The sequence below is a fragment of the Aulonocara stuartgranti genome (genome assembly GCF_965226115.1).
Source record: "Aulonocara stuartgranti genome assembly, chromosome: 1".
NCBI lineage: Eukaryota > Metazoa > Chordata > Actinopteri > Cichliformes > Cichlidae > Aulonocara > Aulonocara stuartgranti.
In genome coordinates this window covers 32,480,139-32,495,407 of record NC_138939.1, presented here as the reverse complement: position 1 = coordinate 32,495,407, position 15,269 = coordinate 32,480,139, and the positions used below count along the sequence as shown (strand labels likewise).

Sequence of the window (15,269 nt, the reverse complement as noted above, 5' to 3'; positions counted from 1 at the left end):
TTCCTTTATGCACAGCATGTGGAGAGAATCTGCTTCTTCACAGTTTTCTGGTTACCAAATCTATTTTTTTCCAGTGAGAATGTTAATCCATATGTGTGCAACCAAGTATCAAGTCTGACACCACTGCTTGAGTCATACTAACATACTGCACTGTGCCATGTTTTCATTTAGTTTAATCATCCCCGACTCTGCCCCGATGCCCTTCCACCTACAGTTGGCCAGTCCTGCAGATCTCTCTTTAGAAGCGCAGTCATGGGAGCAGATTGGTGGGTTAGACAAGTGACACGAATACTAAGAGCGCCCTCATATTCAGTCAGTCTGCCACCTAGGGCATCCTGTCTTAATCCCTTTGCAGAGACCAGACAGAGCCTTGGCAGAGTGCATTTGAACATGGAGGTCCCTGCAGATTATTTAGCTCATGTAATTATTATAATGGAGGCAGCATAAGGTAATACGTGAATAGGGATTGAATTATCACTTGAAAGGTGTTTCTTTACCCTCTTGCTTGGCACATGTTAGCAATCTTCCTCTACTTACCTGAAACTGTCCCTTTCTGCAGAAGGGACAGGGACAGAGCCGTGACCCAACCAAGGTTCATGTTTTTGAACTGATTGTGGCTCAAGAGTTGGCAGTTCGTCTTGTAATCGGAAGGTTGCCAGTTCGAGCCCTGCCTCCGACAGTCTCGGTCGTTGTGTCCTTGGGCAAGACACTTCACCCGTTGCCTACTGGTGGTGGTCAGAGGGCCCGGTGGCGCCAATGTCCGGCAGCCTCTCCTCTGTCAGTGCGCCCCAGGGCAGCTGTGGCTACAATGTAGCTTGCCATCACCAGTGTGTGAATGGGTGGATGACTGAATGTAGTGTAAAGTGCTTTGGGGTCCATAGGGACTAAGTAAAGCGCTATACAAACACAGGCCATTTACCATTTTGTTACTTTGTATACATTTATTTAGTTGAGTTAGTATAGTTAGTTATGTGAGCCCACTGAATAACATTTATTGACATAATGGAGTCCTATCATCATCATATGGACCGATGTCAATTAAAAATACCACTGTGGCTTATACTTGTTTTCAGTTCTAAAACCCTGTCATACCTCCTGTAGTCGATGTGAAAGGCACATACAAAACTCTATATAACAGGACACTGTTTAACAACCACAACAGGCATTGTGGTTACATGAATAACTGCTGCAGTTAACAACAGTCACAGAAGCAATCTTTCTTAAGGCCTTTAGACACTGGACGCGGACTGTTCTTAATGCAGTCATTCACTCTGACTGATTTCACTGGACCAATTTGCGCCATTTATTTTTTTCGGCCCAAGCTGGATTTGTCAGTTCCAAATAAACTCATATAACCAATCATACCACTGCATTTGGCAACAAGTGCGCGCTTAGCTCAAAACACGCACCATTACTGAAGACACAAATACCTCAGACACACAGCTAGATATTGCTCCGGGTCATTTGGGTCTCTGAAATAATTTCTCTACCTCTTTAGATGCGGTCCCAACTCTGCCATCAAGTTCAAACTGCCCCACTGACATCCTGAAATATGTGTGTCTGTGATCCTGGATCAGACCGTGAAATTCTTCCTGCTGCTTTTGAGAACTGGATGAATGCAGAATTTCTATTTCTTCTGTTTCTTGTTTAGAAACATGTATTATTAACATATGCTTAGAATAATGTTTATGATTAGGGATGGGTATTGATAAGATTTTAACGATTCCGATTCCATTTTCGATTCTGTTTAACGATTCAATTCCTTATCGATTCTCTTATCGATTCTTTTTTTTTTTAAAAGGAGAACACTAAAGTCGATTAGCTTAGAACTGTGTTTTATATCTTCTCTTTGAACAAGATAGAAATTTAGGAGTAACATGGCCTTACAAACCCAACAGTGAGATCTTAAGAGATTCACAGCCTACGGCTCTTCAATGGGGTGTCACAGGGTCCCCAGGAAAAAAAATGTATATGTAAAATAATAAAATAAATATTCTCCTGTAGCAATAACAAAGTTTAACATAAATTATTCTGCAGCAATTACACAAGAATATCCAGTAATGTCCCTGCCTACAATTAAACACATTCACTTACCAAAGTGAAATCGGGGGCATCTGCTGCGGCAAATGGGTGCAAGCCTTTGACCACAAACTTAGACACTGCTGGGTGACATTCGTCTATCCTGGCCTGAAAGGAGACGCTACCGGTAGACTGCAGCGAGAACTGCCAGCATCTGAGCCAGCCAGACTCTGTCTCTCTCATCATGGTTATCTAAATGCAACGCACAGTAATAGCAGGTTTTGTAATAAGGTAAATCGCGCTAACATAATATGCAATGCTAATTGATTAGTTACCTGCAGTATTAACGGGAGAGGACGTGGAAACGCTACCGCTGCTGCTGGGTTGAGCTTCGCTAGTCCGGAGCGGATCAAAAACACGACATTCGTTGAAAGCAATCGCGTGTTTTTTGAGCAAATGCTTTTGCATATTCGTAGTGTTTCCTCCCTTTGATGAAATCTCTACTTTGCAAGTATTGCACGTTGCCCTGTTGTCATCCTTTCTCATAAAGTGTAACCAAACTTTTGAGCGTTTGTGCCGCTCAGGCGCCGTGTTTCCTACTGGGTAAAAGACGCTACTCAACGTGATGACGTCATTCGGGGCGACTGGAATCGATAAGGGAATCGTTTTTAAAAGTGGCAAATGATTCCAAGGAATTGAAACAGTGGGAACCGGTTCTCAACAAGAACCGGTTTTCGATACCCATCCCTATTTATGATTATTGCTGTGAATGAGCTAATGAGCTGCAAGACTTTTAATTTTTTATCTTAAATCTTTGTGTAACTTTGATACACAGAGGATTTACATTTCAAAACTCCTCTTATACAACACGTAACAAATTTATTAGACCACCACCCAGTTTTAAGTTTATACCGCATATATATACATATATATATATAATTATTATTATTAAGATGCTTAATTACAGTTATTTACTTGCATTCCTGAACAGAAAAATTTGTTTTAATGGTTGCATGTTATACTTGATTAATTTCTGAGTACTCAGAGGAGCCCAGTGTACCGTCTCAAAATTGAGTATAGAACTGTGTGACTGAGTTCAGGGAGTTTAGTCATTTTTAATTTTAAAAACATTTTTGACAGATTTTAATGTTTGTGTTTTCTTGTTTTTATAACAGGTAAATTTGACACGCGATACAAAATCTCATCATATCAGTTATTTTACGGCACTTTCAGAACTGCAGTTGCAAAGTGAATTATGCTAATGCAAACAAATTGTGGACAGACCAGAACTCATACACCAATCATCAGTCTATAGGAAAAAAAGGGCTGGTTTCCTGATAACTGTTATCACATTCCTCACAAGAAACAACAGATTAATTAGAATTTTCTTTTGTTCTGTTTTCAGAAATAATATCACCACACATTGCCTGATGGCAAAGGAAAGTGTCCCTATATGTTTCTGTCCCCACAGTGATTGTCTGTCTAACTATAATTCCAGATGGCAGTTTGATTGGTTTCAATTCTGCCTTTCTTTTAATTTAATCTCTTCTATCACAGACTGGAGAAAATGAGCCTGGTCATAAAAATACGTGATGATTTTCAATAATATGATGCCATCTGGGAGCACCGCTCCCCCTGAAGGGATGGCAGAGGTTAAGCTTTGGGTCAGAGGGTCAACTGTACCACCTTTGCTCTCGTGAGACTGAGATTGTTGTCCGTTTCCATTTTGTGCACGGAGCAATCAAAGCTTGCTTAGATGGTTATAGATTAGATTTTACCTACATTCACCAAAACACTGGTGACATTTATGCAAGGGTAGAATAGAATAGAATAGAATAGAATAGAATAAAAAAAGCCCTTTATTGTTACTGTACATGTACAACAACATTGTGGATTATTATAATTGTGGTTATTATTGTTGACTAAAACAGGTTGTGAAAAATATGTATAAAAAAGTATAAAAATTAACACAAATAAAGACTTAAACTAAATCTTAACACTTTCAGATAATGAACCAAAAAAACCAAAGAGAAATAAAATGATGATAAAATGCAGTCGTACTACAACTTTGTATCTGCGTTAATGAATTACTATATTTGTAGTGCCCTCGTGACCTTGAACGTCAGTAGATGGATAGGTTAATAGATTCCTCGGGTTTTGTGTGTTAAGTCAATGTGTTTGCAAGCTTGTTTTGATTTTTCTTCTCCATAGAGGCCAAAACCAATCAATCAATGCTGCTTTAGGATGAAAAAGGGGTCAGTGTGAACACATTTAACTTTAATAAGTCTAGAGTGCTCCTGCAGTCATCATAACATCCTTTACCCTATGGCTACATAGAGTCATTCCATCTAACGCCCTGTGCTCGTATCTCCACATAAGACTAGGAAGAAAATCAAAGCTTAACCTTCTACTACTACTTTTTTTCATGTCTAAAGCAAATCTGCAACTAAATGTGCTTCTAACACAATGTGAATGATGTGAATCCCATGCAATCAGAAACACATTACCTCAAACCTACTTTAAAATGTTATTTTGTGGCTTCATATCGTCATGGAGTGCAGTTTTTCCGGGATGTTTCTTCCATCACCTGCCCGTTCCACCAAATATATTCACATTTTGCTTAACTCAGATGTGTGTCTGCCCTGTTCTGTTCTGGCCATTTTACTCATGATCTTGAAGGTAATCCAGAATAAAGGGTGTAAAGAAATAATCGACATCAAAATGTGCTCTTTCTGTTTTCATGACTCTGACTTCACTGTATTGGGAGGAGTGGATTGGAAGTCAGAGCAAAGAGCTGCTTGGTCAACAACTGACCCAGCCAGGGTGGTGGGTGACAGATGTGGTGCTAAGCAATACATGCAACATCTTCAGCAAGGCCATATCCTAGATACAAGGTTTAAAAATCGCTACATCAAGCAAGCTAGAAATTATACCAAAAAACATATTGGATCAAACCAATAGAGTGAAAAATGTTCAAGAAAACATTTCTCTTTCAGTGCTGAGACACAACCAGCCGTCATTTCCGTTCCTCTTGTAAGAACAGCATATGACTGATAAGTCAGCAGCACCCGGCAGCATGTGTAGATTTATTTCCCTAACACCAGCACTGAGAGCACCGAGGCCAAAATGGAGGAAGGCGAATTGCCTTTCTTTCAGGTTAAGCGAAAACTGGAGAGTGAAGCACTTCCAGTCTGCATGTCAGTGATGGCCGCTGGTTATGATGGCCTTCAGTGCCAGATTTTAAAGCTGCCCCCCCTCCTCCCCTCCTTATACCCTCTGGGACAAAAAATGCATGCCAGCGTGCACACGCACTGCAGCAAAGAGAGAAATGTTTTATTATGTTGGATTTAAAAGTCTAGTAGTCTTCCTACTGACAATATGTAGCGGCACAAACACAGTCACGCTTGCAAAAATCTAATTACTAACTCAACATAACAAGTAATTATTTTCAGGATGTTTACATATACGTATAGGCTACTAATGTTTATGTCTGATCAGCATAAGAACACTTCAGGCACAACACTGGATGCCTCACTGGATATTAGCACACATTTCACACTGTATTCCAGTCATTTATCAAATGGGTCATTGTTTTAATTATTATTTAAGCTAAATATCACTTTTTTCAGTTCACAGTTTTATTTATGACATGTTAGAAAGTAAAGAACATTGTCCAGACCCAAATGTTCTGTGGTCAGCTTGTTTTAGATGTTAGTATTGTTTTAAATGATCAAAGTATTCATTAATCAGTTGTCACTCAAAATATTTTGGATGACTACTGAAGAAAATTTGACATGTTTAATTTATTAGATAATTTGCAGAAAGAACATAAATCATAACAGATTACAATTCTGCAAATAATTCATATACATGTAGAGAAAACAGTCACAGTAGGTATTGTCATTGTAGTTTTAACAGTCCACTCTTGATCACTGTGTGAGTAAGGTTTGCAAATCAAAGAAATGTTTCTGTATGTGCAAATGGTGAAAACTTTAAACAGTAAAATTTTACAGATATATCATTACTCGTCCTTGGAATGTGTGGAAGATATTTATGAAAATGTAAATTTCAAGTTCAAGTTCAAAGTTTATTCGTCACATGCAGTGGCAGATTGCCCTGCAGTGGAATGACCCCCCCGAATTTCTAAATCCATATCATCCTTGTTTAGCATACTGATGTGTGTTATGTTGCTTATGGGGTGCAGGTTGTTGTATACAAAGCATATGCTAATGTAACACTTTAATAATATGGCACTTTCACACTGTTTGAGACTTTCAAACACTGTTTGTTTTGTCCATGTCTAAGGCACATTGTCTATGCTCAGGTCTTCCAAGACCCAGATGGCCTGTGAGGTTACACAGCAGCACAAACGATGTTAAAAGCAAGAGATGCAACAAACGTATGCAAATACAATGAATCACTAATGCATTGAATGAATTAAGAAGATGATATTCAGTTCATCAGACAGCCCTGTCCGTGGCCACGGGCGTCTTTTATCCAGCACAATGAGATACTTGCCACATTTCATATCACTCCATATTTTATCCACTCTATCAATTTCATATAGACCAGATCAACTGCAAATGGCTGATTAGTAATTGTCTAATGAACAATGTGACTTCGTTTTTGGTTTGACTCACTCTTCCCTAATGCAGTAAGTTAATAATGCAATAATATAGAAGACAGTTTTTTTTATTGTTCTTTCAGCTGGCTTTAGTTATTGTACCATTACATTTAATAAAGAAAAACTGAAAGTGTAAATAACACACAAAGTGAAATCAGCTGTGGGAAATCAGTGTGATGATCTTAAGACAAACATGAGATCGACACAACGCTTAATGAATGTGAGCTTTTATTTTTTAATTTTTTTTTGTGGAAAAGTGGAAATGCAAATGTGCACAACAATTCAAAGTTCCCCCTTACAACTCAGAGGGGAACAGCTGCCAACAAATGCAAATGATCCGTAATGAAACGTTTCTTGTTGCATTTCATCCTCAAAGATTCCCGTCAGTTTGATTTGTGCTGAGAACTTTTAACATATTTATTCTCATATTCACTAATTTAGACTACAAAAGAGATTATTTTTTCCAAGTAGTACTAAATTTCTTGACTGGAAAGCATTCAGTGTCTAGACATCTGTGCCAAGCTTGCTTCCCCAGCGTGTGGAAATGTCCGCTATAACACATTTTCCTAGTCAGAGTAAAATGTTGTTGTTTCAAGTGTGCAACACTGACAGACTCTAATCATCTGACATTGTAATTTAAATGCTCTCCTTGCTGTGTACACCTTGATTGAGACATATGTTACCCTAGCACTTTTCCAACAAACTCATTATAACAAATGCATTTGGCAAATCACTGTGGTGTCACACACAATGCCAGTGGCGGCTGGTGCAGAAGTAAGGGTGGGTGTGTTTTTATGTTGCTGGCAGGATTTTAGATGTAAGCAGCCACTGCTTTTAGTGAGTCTGAATACATGTTGAGCGAGCCTAGATGAAATTAATCCATGCAGTGTTGCAGCAACAAAGGCAGGAAGGATGTTGGTAGCGTTTTCCTTTCCTTATGCAATATATGTCCCATCTCTTCATGGAATGAGACATCCTGTGCTGATAAAACTGGTTTTAGATCAAGTGCTTTATGAATAAGGCATGTGACCGAAAAGTACAATTGCTCCAGGAGTGGCAATGACATGCTCTTTTCTTTAAGCATTCAAGTGGAAGTGCAAACTGTGATGTTTTATTGACAGCAAATAATCAGTATTAGTGTGTTTGCCATGTCTGACATTTTCTTCTCTTAGGTGGCAGTGCAGGGTTGTTGTAATTCCAGCCGAACAAAATGAGCTCCTGCCAGTGGGAGGCCTTATTCGATCTGATTCCCCAGCAGAGGCACGTCTCTCCACAGCCTCACTACATCACAGCTATCATGACAGACTGGCTGGTGCAAAACCAAGCCACATGTAGACTCATTGCTACTGATTAAGTCAGCCACTCATCCTCACCGGAGAACATTTCCGCCTCAGTTAACAATTTTTTACAGTTTAGAAAACACCTGTCATAATATACTTGTTTCTCCTTGCTCGTGGGTTGATGGAAAGAGATGATTAACAGATAACTTCACTTGGAAGAGCCAGGAAGAGACAAGGAGAATACTTAAATCTAAGGAACCAGTAGGCAAGGTTAATGTTTTTTGCAAAAGTCAAGAGTGCTTTGCTGTTGGTGAACCCATTAAGTGCAGTGAAGGATGACGTGTGTATCACTTAACAGCAGAGGTTGACACAATGTTGCCAAACCTATACTTTCTCCACATGTCGGGTAGGTTTGTTATACTGCATGTACAACTTTATTGTAGGGTACCATCTTTGGGGGGCAGAGTTGCAATAACATCATATCCACACTGCAGTGTAAAAGTGGGAGGTACAGGCTGTGCTGTGCTGTATGTGTATGAATCTTGTGGTCTATTTTTATCTTCAGCATGCTCAGGCATATTCTTAAAGTAGATCTATTGGGTGACTGGATTAATATAATCCAATTTAATCTAATCAAAGATAGCAGAGTAACGAGTTTCTTGTTAGTCATTTGATTTTGGATGTAAGAAATTTTGCTATAGTTATTTAATGACAGTATAAGACCTCTTCACACTCTTGAGCCATACATTGGATCATAATAAAATGTAAACAGGGCTGGAACGCTGCTTTAAATGAGGAAAAAGTAGTAATTGTGTAACACTTTTTTAAAGCCTTACTTAAAGATCATTTTCAAGCTTTGGAGTAAAAACAAAATTAAATTAAATGAAACCTGCTGCGTATCATATAACCTATAGCACATTTTTAACCAAGAAGAAATTGATTTTTTTTACATACCTTTTTTTAGTAGTGTTTTGGACAGAAAGTAATTTTAACTGTCGTTCATATAGTGTGTTTGACAGTGCCGTGCCATATTCACTGAGCATAATGCCTTGGTGTTACTGACTTGTCTTCCACTGAAAAAAAAAATGACTCCAGTGGATTGCACTTCTTTTGAAATTTTTATGACTAAGGCTTTTTATTCTATTAAATAATTTCTGTCTTATGATGCCAATGAGAAGGGGGCTTACAAGAAATTTGCAGGTCGGGCTCTGATGGGATGCAGATACTAAGTTCTCATTTTCCATTTTCAGTCTCCTGTGTAGATGTGTCGGCTTCTGTGAAGCTTGAAAATCTGGGACAGTCCAGAGTTAAGGAGCTAAAAAAATACTTGTGTTTCAATACACAAATGAGTAATACTGACAATTAATTTAGGCTTTGAATTCTTGATCTTGTTGTTTCATTATTCTCTGCACAATGTACTGTATAAATTTATTCAACAATTCAGTCCAAATGCCAAAAAAGAATGAAAAACAAATGCCTATTACAATTTCTCAGAGCTTGAAGTTCCACCTTTGTGCCATTTATTTCATGTGACCAAACAGTCTAAATATACAAAGATATTGGGTTTGCCTTCATACATGATAACAACATGTGCAATGTATTGCCGGCTACTTTTCCTGGTACTTAATGTTATTCTTTTTTGCTTCTTCTCGTTACAGAGAACACAAACAGCGGATGAACTATGAATGCTGAACACAATGATCTCTTCCCTCCAGCGCCAGACAATGAGAGGTCGTAGGCTGAAGGGGGCACTATCCAACCCCCTCTTTGTGCTGCTTTTGGCCCTTCAGATCCTGGTGGTGGCTGGGCTGGTTCGTGCTCAGACCTGTCCTTCCGTCTGCTCATGCAGTAACCAGTTCAGCAAAGTCATATGCACGCGCCGCAGTCTAAGGGATGTTCCAGATGGCATTTCTACCAACACTCGCTACCTGAACCTCCAGGATAACCTCATTCAGGTAATCAAGGTGGACAGTTTTAAACATCTGCGCCATCTGGAGATCCTACAACTGAGCAAGAACCACATCCGCAGCATTGAAATTGGCGCCTTCAATGGGCTGGCCAGCCTCAACACCTTGGAGCTCTTTGATAATCGGCTCACGACAATCCCCAATGGAGCATTCGAGTACTTGTCCAAGCTGAAAGAATTGTGGCTAAGAAACAACCCCATCGAAAGTATACCATCTTATGCCTTCAACCGGGTCCCCTCGCTTCGAAGGCTGGATCTAGGTGAGCTCAAACGTCTCTCCTATATTTCTGACGGGGCTTTCAAGGACCTGAGCAATCTCCGCTACCTGAACCTGGGAATGTGCAATCTCAAAGAGATCCCCAATATCTTACCTTTGGTAAGGCTTGAAGAGCTAGAAATGTCAGGTAACCAGCTTTCTGTTATAAAGCCCAGTTCATTTACAGGGCTAGTGAACCTCCAGAAGCTGTGGATGATGCATGCCCAGATTCAAACTATTGAGAGGAATTCCTTTGACGATCTTCAGTCACTGGTAGAGCTCAACCTGGCTCATAACAATCTTACATTTCTACCCCATGACCTCTTCACACCGTTACATCGCTTAGAGCGGGTCCACCTCCATCACAATCCTTGGAATTGCAACTGTGATATTCTGTGGCTCAGCTGGTGGCTGAAGGAAACTGTACCAGCCAATACCAGCTGCTGTGCACGTTGCCATACTCCCTCAGCGTTGAAAGGTCGCTACATTGGAGAACTGGACCACAGCTACTTTCAGTGTGATGTCCCTGTTATTGTGGAGCCACCCAGTGACTTGAATGTGACCGAAGGCATGGGTGCAGAGCTTAAATGTCGTACAAGCTCGGTGACCTCCATCAGCTGGCTCACACCAAACGGCTCACTGGTGACTCACGGGGCCTACAAAGTGCGTTTGTCTGTCCTCAATGATGGGACGCTGAACTTTACTAGCGTCACAATGCAGGACACTGGGACTTACACCTGTATGGTTAGCAACACAGCAGGCAACATTTCTGCCTCCGCTGTGCTTAATGTCACTTCTTTGGACAGCAGTGGGGTGACCTATTTTACCACAGTCACAGTTGAGACCACTGACATGATGGGGGAGGATAGCCAAACACCACTTCCCCCATTTGGCTGGGTGTCTTCCTCAACAACAAAAGGTACTCCTGTTTCCACAAGGACCACAGAGCGGACTTACACCATTCCAGTTCTTGATCCGGAGGGAGAGGGATCCCTGGATGAGGTGATGAAAACCACTAAGATTATCATTGGCTGCTTCGTGGCCATCACACTCATGGCTGCTGTTCTGCTGGTTATTTTCTACAAGATGAGGAAGCAACACAACCAGCAGGATCCCGATGGCCCTGCCTCCTCCATGGAGGTCATTACCGTTGAAGAAGAGCTGGCAGGTGTTGCTGCCATGGAGAGACACCTATCGCTGCCCCCTCTGGAGCACTACAACCACTACAACACCTACAAGAGCTCTTATCACCATCCTCCTATGCTCAGTACCATACACAGCTCAGCCACACAGGAACCTTTACTGATTCAAGCTTGCTCAAAAGACAATGTACAAGAGACCCAAATCTGATTTTAAATTTGACTAAATGTCCAGCATCAGCCGTTACACACTTGGAGTACAATGGACCAAAACGCAAAGATAAAAGAAATTGAATGCCATTGACTTCACAGAGTTGATGTCAATTATGGCGATTAGTCAGCATTTGGCAAAGGGACGACATATGAAACTTTAAAAAGTGTCTTTACAAAAACAAAGATTATTTATTAAAAATATGTCTAGTGGCTAAATGAAGAAAAACAATTTGTGATAGCTTTTTAGCTCACTTTATTTCTCTCTCTCTCTCTATCTCTCTGTGTAATACCGCACAAGGGAAAGAATGGTTTGCTAAAACGGAAACTGAAAGGTATCAAATGCAGCATTCACTATTTCCATTGGCCTTAAACTCTAATGCAATGCTCTTCATTCACTACTTACATTTTATCTGATAACACGGTTTATTGAAGGACAATGCCCAAGTATTTACAAGCATTTATTTAGTAGTGCAGCACACCAGTTCCAATTTGAAGGAAGTTTATGAAACGTGAAAACATAAAATGACTTTTTCTTTTCCTCGCCATGCTATTCTAGCTGTCACTCAACACAAAATTAGATCTTTTAATGGCACGGCTCTGGATGATATCACAGCGAAGCCAGCGTGCCTGAGGAGCAAAGCTGCCAAATGAGTAAATGTGCATTTCCCCTGTGGCTTCTAAACAACAGCCATATATCCTTCACTTTAATTAAGATTAAGGTCTTGCTCCCACTCCTCCTCCTACTTTTTCTTTACACTCTTGACGCTTTACCTTGACTGTCTTTTTTTTCCGCCTTCACCTCCCCCTCCCTCTTCATACCCCCATGAATTCTCCATGTTGCCGTTTTACCCTCTGTCTTCTTTCTCCTCACTTTCTTCTCCTCCATGTCCTCTTGCTTCTTTGTCTTGCTGTCGCGTAGCTCGGGCACGTTCCTCACCCCTCGCCATGTCTCATTTGTCTCGCTTTATCTACCGGCATGTGCCGCACGATGGCAGAATATTGCTTAGGAAAATGACGGGAAGCATAAGGCTGTGGTCTGTAGCCTCCCTGTTAACCCAGTAATGATCTACGTCCACTCAGTGTCGCATTACCTTGCCATCACCCCAGGGTCACACAAGCTCAGGCGCTGATAGTCCATCTGTTAGAACAGATAAAGAGGCAAATGAGGCTGCTTTGTAATGTAGTGTGACCCTGTCAGACTAAAGCAGACGGAGCTAACATAGTCAGTGAAGCAGCTAGGAACCTGCAACAAAATAAGGGAAGATGGGTTATAGCTCATTAATCTGTATCAGCAGTTCATTTGCAGGCTAACAGAGGAAAGCTGATAAGGAAACAGCACGAGACTTTTTCACTTTCCCTTTACCCAACATCTAACAGGGGGTAGAGGCCTTTGATATTGAAGCGACCCCCACTCGGCTTTTTTTCTTCGAGGAAAACAAACACACACACTCTCTTTGATGATGCATCATTTAAAGACCATCAAAACATTGTCTCTCCTGTAGTCTGTTTACGCTCCGCTTTTTCATTTAGTCTTTCAACGGAGAAGGCTTAAGGAAAGGGGAAGGTAGAATTGAAAAGTGAAGAACAGCAGTTGGGTAGAGGGAGTCAGACCTATAATGGTCACGAGGGGTCTTCAAACAGAGATATTGCAGATATGAAGAGAGAGGAGTGAAAAAATAGATAAGAAATAAGGAGGAAAAACTAGCCATCAGCCTGTCGCCATGGAAACAGTGACCTTGTACAGAAAGTAAGAGGAGGTAGATATGCCTTTCGCTTTGGTGTCTGTGCAACAAGCATATTTTAATGTGTCCCACTGGCCACTTCACAAATACATCTAATCATCGACAAAACTGGCAAAATGAAACGTAGTCTTATATTTACAGATGGCTCTGGACGGGATATGACCCACACATGATGTCTCTGCGTTTGAGTTATTTAGTGTAAATCGTCACATGATGTAACCAAAAAAAAAAAAAAACAGTTGACAATATAGCTGTCCAGGCAGTTCCGCTTGCCTTTTTAGCTTTCATCTCTGTGAGGTCTGCTAGAAGTATGAGGGGAACGGAGTGCTGAATATTCAGAAACCTCTCCCGCTCTCGCTCTCTCTAAATGAATTCTTTTGTTTTCTACAATAGCAGTTAGATGGCGAATAACAAACATGACGGAAAATATGCATTTAAAGACTTGGTTATGAGAGAGAATCAGTAACTTGTTCCCCGTCAGGGTTGGAATTTATTGATTGGTAATGCCAGTGAGTGAACCATTCTTTCCCTTTCCACTGTTTCATTTTTTTTCAGTGCTCAATTCCTTTTCAACGCTTTTGGTGGCTTAATGATTCAATGTTGACGCTGGCTACAGTGAAAAAAACAAGGTTCAGATTTTTTTTTATATATATACTTGGGTCGAGGGTTGTGAGTTATTCAGAATGAATGGAATGTCTCTGTATTGGTATTTACTTTAGTTGGACAGTGTAAGATTGAAGATCCTTGAAAGCCAGAATGGATTTAGGACTGAATGCAGAATGTTGGACTTGAAATACCAGCAGAGTGAGCTTGATTTTTGTGCAAAATCCTTAGCCAAGGTGATTCCAATTCTTGTGTGTTATTCTGCCAACTGTCCATGTATGGGGAGGGATACTTATATGTTGGGGACATTCTCTCTCATTTTCAGAGAGAGTATTCATCACACGGTTAAATTTCTACAAAAGGAAAAAAAAATATTTTCAAAAACACATTGCAAAAAAGAAAAAAAAATCAGATCATAATTTTACATGTGCTTCGATTGTTTAAAAAAATGACAAAAAAGAAAAAAGAAAAAAGAAAAAAATAACAAGAGACTGTGCTTGTAAGGAGTCCAACTAATTTCCCTGAGGATGATGTTCAATTATTGATACATGAGATTGTAGTTCATACTGTACATGAATACAAATAAAAATTGCAATTCTTTTTTTTTTTTCAATAGATTCCATGGATATATTATTACCAGACATCTTGTCACCATTTTTGCTGTCTTTGTCCCATTTGCACATGAACACATGTAAAGAAAGACTCGAACAAAAGCGATTGCTAAGCAGCTCAAAGAAGTCTGAACTGACAAGAATGCGCTGGAGAAAAAAAAACCCCAAAACTAAAAAGTACTGTAGCTTATTTTATGAGGTCAGAGGATGGAAGGGGATCTGTTTAAAAGGAAGTGCTTTTTCTGCATTATACATAGCCTTTTGGATTCTTTTATCTAATATGAATCATCCCATCTGTCTGACAGAATCATTTGATTCACGCTGTCAAATCTGAGAATTCCTTAACCAATAGCGCAATAGGCTATTCCTGCTCTCTCTGCTGACTCAATGTGGTGAATAAAGGATCTCACAGAACCTTAGAGAGTCAGAAGAATACGCTAACAATAGCCTGCGCTACTCTCACTGGCACTTTAAAATGTATTTAATGTCAAATCCGTTAAACCAAATCTCCACCAGAAACAATCGTGGTTGGTGTGAAAAATTACAACAATTCAGTGAAGAGACCGCTTGTCATTATGACACCCACAAATAGCACAAAATGGCTTACAGTCACAACTGCCTTTGGGATTGCTCCATTTCATTCACAAAGTGCTTCTGATATGGCTGCTCACGTTGTGGTGCAGGAGTCATTCAGACAGGCTTGTACGATTCATCTCGAAAGCTAGAATGTCTTTTCTGAGATTATAATTGATTCATTCACCTAATGATTAATTTATTGAGGTGAAACACTCAGATACAGTGAAATGATTTCAAATC

General features: G+C 40.1%; 1 protein-coding gene across 2 annotated transcripts in view; it reads left to right on the top strand.

Moving 5' to 3' along the window:
• The window catches only part of lrrc4cb (leucine rich repeat containing 4C-b), a 46,670-nt gene extending 32,219 nt beyond the window's left edge, over positions 1-14,451 (top strand). For both annotated transcript variants that reach the window (XM_082534087.1, XM_082534086.1), the window contains one exon: positions 9,582-14,451. In XM_082534087.1, the coding sequence (XP_082390213.1) occupies positions 9,609-11,495 (1,887 nt within the window). In that variant the 5' untranslated portion in view covers positions 9,582-9,608 and the 3' untranslated portion in view covers positions 11,496-14,451. The remainder of the gene's footprint in view (positions 1-9,581) is intronic.
• The last annotated feature ends 818 nt before the right edge of the window (positions 14,452-15,269 follow it).